This window comes from Garra rufa, chromosome 16 (genome assembly GCF_049309525.1).
Source record: "Garra rufa chromosome 16, GarRuf1.0, whole genome shotgun sequence".
Lineage (NCBI taxonomy): Eukaryota > Metazoa > Chordata > Actinopteri > Cypriniformes > Cyprinidae > Garra > Garra rufa.
Window position 1 is genome coordinate 27,817,009 of NC_133376.1, and position 6,429 is coordinate 27,823,437.

A 6,429-nucleotide genomic window follows, 5' to 3' on the forward strand; every position below is an offset into this window, starting at 1 on the left:
CTGGTTGGCTGGTCTTAGCTGGTTTAAGCTGGAAGTAGCTGGTTTTAGCTGGTCCCCAGGCTAGGCTGGTTTTAGCTTGTGGTTTCCCAGTCTGACCAGCTAAGAAGACCAGCTTGACCAGGCTGGAAAAGTGGCCAAAACCCCTCTAAAACCAGCCTGCTGACCAGCTATGACCAGCTAAACAACAGGACACATTGCACTTGACATTAATGTACACAGTTTAAGGTCAAGTAGTAGATTTCTAAACAATTGTAGTGGATAAAAAATTACTTACAAGTGCAAACAGACGCTACACAATTCAAGATTGAATGCGTTACACTCCTTAATAGCGCATATGTAACTTTATATTTGCGTTTCTTCTTTTATGTACCAGACAAAACACTGTCAACATCAAATAAACCGCCAAAAAAATTAAAGCCAATAAAATCATTCCCACGTTTGGGATTTGTCTTGACTGGAGCGTGCGTGTGACGTCACCGGTGGAGGAGCGTTCATGTTTGCACCTGACTGATACGCTGTGAACAGTGACACGGAAGTGAATCAACTTGTTGCCCTAGATTCAGTCATTCATCTGCACAACAATGAGTGCCTCAAATATAGTCTTTTTCGGGCTTGTGTCTTTATTAGTCCCAGCTTCGGCGCTGGATAATGGGCTGGCGATAACTCCCACAATGGGCTGGTTGCACTGGGAGAGATTCATGTGCAACATCGACTGTGATGCGGATCCTCAGAACTGCATTAGGTGAGCGAGTGACCTGATTACTGTCAACGTTTTACCAAACAAATCATAAAGAACAAAGAAAACAGAATTACTAGGTAAATATATAGTAATGTGCAATGATTTTTAAACAAAATTTATATGATTCTATAAGAAAAAAAGTCCTGACATAGATCCTGTGACTGGTAACCAATTCCAAAAAATAAAATAATAAAACCTTTTTGCTTTCACTAGCTTATTTAAAATGTTTCTGTGGTGCTCATAAATAAATATATATATATATATAAAATCTAAATGCTTGTATATAGAGTCAAATTGACAAAATAGTTAGCTAAATTATTTTCATGCATAAAATGGTAAGATAATGAGGTTTGTAGAAAACTACATACCTAAGTACTAATGTCACATGAGTATCTGCTAAAGCATGTGATGTAAGATCTCTTCATACACGGAGATCTTCTCATCCTGCATACAAAGAGCAAATGGCGTTTATGGGTCTTAAACAGTTTATAAAACTGTTTATAACAGATGCTGTTTTTAACACTTGCACACTCAGACAATCTGTCCCGTACAGTGGGCAGATGTTCGAGCATGATGCCCTGTTCCTCATGCCCTTGTGTGTCCTGGCAGAGAGGAGCTGTTCATGGAGATGGCAGATGTGATGGTGAAGGAAGGATGGAAGGATGCTGGATATGAGTTTGTGTGCATTGATGATTGCTGGCCCTTGCACGAGAGGGACGGCCAGGGGCGTCTGCAGGCCGACCCAAAGAGGTTTCCCAGTGGGATAAAAAAACTGGCTGATTATGTGAGTATCTGTTGGCATCATGAAAGGCTAGAAGAGGATACGTGCATCTGGCTCAATTAAATTACTTATTGCAATAAATAATATATTTTAATATTATTAAAATAATCTAATAAATACAGTTGAAGTTAAAAAGTTACCTTCAACTTTGCAGAATCTTGATTCTTAATACTGTGTTGTTACCTGGATGATCCACAGCTGTGTTTTATGTTTAGTGATAGTTGTTCATCAGTCCCTTGTTTGTCCTGAAAGGTTAAACTGCCTGCTGTTCTTCAAAATAATCCTTCAGATCCCACAAATTCTTTGATTTTTTTTTTTTTTTGTGTATTTTAACCCTTTCCATCAATAATTGTATGGTTTTGAGATCCATCTTTTCACACTGAGGACAACTGAGGGACTCATATGCAACTATTACAGAAGGTTCAAATGCTCACTGATGCTTCCGAAGAAAACATTATGCATTAAGAACCAGATCAGGGTTAATTTAACTTATTTTGTCTCTTGGGAAACATGTAAGTAGCTTCTTAAGGGCAGTACTAAATTAAATATATATAATATAATATATATTAAGGCAAAATAAAGTAAATGTACACATCTTCATTCTGTTCAAAAGTTTACACCCCTGGCTCTTAATGCATCATGTTTCCTTCTGGAGCATCAGTGAGCATTTGAACCTTCTGTAATATTTGCATTCGAGTCTCTCAGGTGTCCTCAGTGTGAAAAGATGGATCTCAAAATCATACAGCCATTGATGGAAAGGGTTCAAATATACAGAAATGCTGAAACACCAAAGAATTCGTGAGACCTGAAGTATTTTTCTGAAGGGCACTTTAACTGTTTAACTGTTCAGGACAAACAAGGGACTCATGAACAACTCTCACTAAACAAAAAACACAGGTGTGTGGATCATTCAGGTAACAACACAGTTTTAAGAATCAAGGGTATGTTAAGTTTAGAATAGGGTTGTTTTTATAAATTCAACTATTATTTTCTCTTGTGGACTATTTGTAAATGTATTTTATGTGAAATATCTTATTCAGGTCAGTACTAAATAAAAATAACATGCATTTTGTGTGATCCCTCTTATTTTGGTAAAATAATTAACATTATTAACTATATTTTAATTAATAAAGCTAATAAATGAATTATTCTAAATCAGTTAAAAATATTATTTTCAATAATTACTAATTTAATTAAATAAAACGTTTTAATAAATCAAATTATTTTTTTGTGTTCGATAGTAGAACAAAACATATGATTATGTACAGTACATTGAAATTTTGTCCCTTTAATAAAAGTGTCTTCATGTCCACATAAATGTCATTTCAATAGTAAATTAGCACACACTTAACTTTTCACCACACAATAACAATACTGAGAAATTATATTTTGTTGCCATAACTTGGCTTCTCCAAATCTTTTTGGCCAGTTATATATCGCCCCCTACTGTTGCCTTTCAGATATCACAATAAAACGACATTCTGTCTTAATGTATTATCTTTTATAATAAATATTATATCTTTATTGTGTTCCAAGGTCCATGCCAAAGGTCTGAAGCTGGGAATATATGCAGATGTTGGCACAAACACATGTGAAGGCTACCCTGGGAGTTTGGGCTATTATGACATTGATGCTAAAACCTTTGCAGACTGGGGTGTGGATCTGTTAAAATTCGATGGATGCTACATGCCTGACTGGCAAAAACTAGGAGAAGGTAGGTCAATATGCAAGCCTCAGCAGTATGATAATAAGTTGCTGTGTTTTGCAACAAAATGCTTACACTCTTTTGATGTCTCCCAGGTTACACCAACATGTCGATAGCTCTAAACCAGACAGGTAGGAGTATTGTATACTCCTGTGAATGGCCATTATATGAGTGGAAACACCAACAGGTGAGACAAATGGAGATTTTTTTAATTAATGTACAGTAAGTAATTTTTCAGTTTTGCAACATTGCAATCTTAATGGGATAGTTCACCCAAAAAATGAAAATTATGTCATTAATTACTCACTCTCATGTCGTTTCAAACCTGTAAGACCTTTGTTCATCTTTGGAACACAAATTAAGATATTTTTAATGAAGTCCGAGAGCTTTCTGACCCTGCATAGACAGCAATAGACATAGACCTGTGACAGAGGACTGTCCCGGGAGAGAATAAATCGCTGAATCATTATTTTTGTTTTTATTGTGCACAAAAGTATTCTTGTAGCTTTATAAAATTACATGTCTTTACTACATTTCTATGTCTTGACTATGGTAGTATCCTTGCTTTTAATGGAGGGTCAAAAAAGGTCTCAGATTTAATCAAAAACATCTTCTGTTCAGAAGATGAACGAAGGTCTTGCGGGTTTGGAACAACATGAGGGTGAGTAATTAATAGAAGAATTTACATTTTTGGGTGAACTATACCTTTAAAGGGATAGTTTATCTACAAATGAAACTTCTGTAATATAATTTATATAGTTTTCTTAAATAAAAGTGTTTTATGTATCTTATATTTCAGCCTGACTATGAGGCAATTCGCAAGGCCTGTAACCACTGGCGAAATTATGGAGATGTTTATGACCAGTGGACCAGTGTGAAGGGCATCCTGGACTGGACAGCTGATCATCAGAAGATCCTGGTCCCAGCGGCAGGACCAGGTGGGTGGAATGACCCTGACATGGTATGAAGCCTCTCATCTGATAATTTTACTCTCAAATCACAAATTCACACTGGGTAATTTAATTCAAGCTTAATGTGAATGAATTTAAAGAATAAGTTAACTTCTAGAATCAAAATTTCCTGATAATTTACTCACCCTCTTTCATCCAAGATGTTCATGTCTTTGTTTCTTCAGTCGAAAAGAAATAAAGGTATTTGAGGAAAACATTCCAGGAGTTTTCTCCATATAGTGGACTTCAATGGTGGCCAGTGGGTTGAAGGTCTAAATTGCAGCTTCAAAGGACTCTACACAATCCCAGCTGAGAAATAAGAGTCTAAAAAATAAATAAAAGTTTATATACTTTTTAACATTGGAACGGTCACACATGACACTGGCGGACGTACCGCCCCAGTGTTTACAAAGCGAACATGCAAAGAAAGTCAGTCGTCTTTTACAAAAAAGGTAAAACAATAATGTTGGGCAATTTTGAAGTTGGAGGAGAACATGAGATGCAGATTTTTGCCTCACATTATGTTTTTGAACCAAAGTACACAGGCAAAGAGCTAACCACTACGTAATGCATGAGGTCAGGCTGGTGCAAGTCGAGCATTTGTGGTTTAAAAGTATATACATTTTTATTTGTTTAAGAAAATGACAGATCGTTTCGCTAGATAATACACTTATTTCTCAGCTGGGATCATGTAGAGCCCTTTGAAGCTGAACTGAAACTGCAATTTTGACCTTCAACCCATTGGCCACCATTGAAGTCCACTATGTGAAGTATAATCCTGGAATGTTTTCCTTAAAAATATTAATTTCTTTTTGACTGAAGAAAGAAAGACATGAACATCTTGGATGACATGGGGGCTGAATAAATTATCAAGATGTGTACTAATCCTTCAAATCATAACATATTTCTTGTTACGACGACTCAAGCTGATTTTAGGGAACTTCGGCCTCAGCCACGATCAGCAACAGACTCAGATGGCTTTGTGGGCTATCATGGCTTCCCCACTTCTCATGTCCAACGACCTGCGAAACATTTGTCCTAAAGCGAAAGAACTGCTGCAGAACAAACAGATCATTGCCATCAACCAGGACCCTCTGGGCAAGCAGGGCTATCGTACATTAAAGGTAAAGTATCTCAGCTTAGTTTCAAATGACGGTCTTAACCTATTCTTTGTTTCATTACGGTATCTGTCAGCAAGCTGGAATACATTTATCTTGTTCACAGGGTGACAGTTTTGAGGTGTGGGAACGGCCCTTGTCAGGCAACAGGCTGGCTGTGGCAGTGATGAATAGACAGGAGATTGGCGGTCCACGCAGATTTATCATTTCTGTGGCGACGATGCCTAGTTGGCAGCTCTGCGACCCGAAGTGCAATGTAACGCAGATCCTGCCTGTCTACCAAGAAATGGGTGTCCAGAATCTCTTTTCAAAGGTGATGGTGCAAGTCAATCCTACAGGCACAACACTTCTCACTGTCAGCCCTATCAAAAGCAATCCTCATGACATCCTGTGACTTGGAAAGCAAAACTTTCCGAAGAAATGGGAAATGTATTATTGCACTAATGGAATCAAGTTAAACTTTTCCTTTTGAATACTGCTGTAGAATGATTTTTTACATTTTTAGAAGGGCACACTAAGGAATCAAAATTCAGAAGTTGTAGCAACGGATCATTTTACTGTACATTTACAAAGCACTTTAACTCTTAGAACTGTAAGATGTACAGAAACATATCAAAATATGCATCAATCATCTGTTCCACTTCACAGTGAAGACTTACAATGTGTTTAAAGGTTGCAGTGCCAAAAAACTTTTTGTTTTAACATGCATAAAGACCCTCAGGGATTTTATAGATCATTTGGCAGCTCATGTCTTGTTCTGAAATGGACATACACTACCAAGAGAGGTTTAATGTTTTTTTAAAGAAGTCTCTTCTGCTCACCAAGCCTGCATTTATTTGATTCATTGTACAGCAAAAACTGTAAAATTTTGAAATATTTTTAATATTTAAAAAAACTTTTCTATTTGAATATATTTTAAAATATAATTTATTTCTGCGATTTCAAAGCTGAATTTTTAGCATCATTACTCCAGTCATGTGATCCTCCAGAAAACATTGTAATTTTCTGCTTTGCTGCTCAAAAAACATTTATTTTGTTGATAACAGCTGAGTAGAATTTTTTTTTCAGGTTTCTTTGATGAATAGAAAGTTTAGAAGAACAGCATTTATCTGAAATAGATTTTTTTACATTATAAA

The 6,429-nt window shown here is 36.4% G+C and overlaps 1 protein-coding gene across 1 annotated transcript; it reads left to right on the top strand.

Moving 5' to 3' along the window:
* Window positions 1-523: 523 nt before the first annotated feature.
* Window positions 524-6,029, top strand: gla (galactosidase, alpha). Its single transcript, XM_073820671.1, has 7 exons — window positions 524-742; window positions 1,349-1,523; window positions 3,057-3,234; window positions 3,321-3,412; window positions 4,025-4,186; window positions 5,102-5,299; window positions 5,400-6,029. The coding sequence occupies exons 1-7, from the start codon at window positions 582-584 to the stop codon at window positions 5,685-5,687; spliced, it is 1,254 nt and encodes a 417-aa protein (XP_073676772.1). The 5' UTR covers window positions 524-581; the 3' UTR covers window positions 5,688-6,029.
* Window positions 6,030-6,429: the final 400 nt, after the last annotated feature.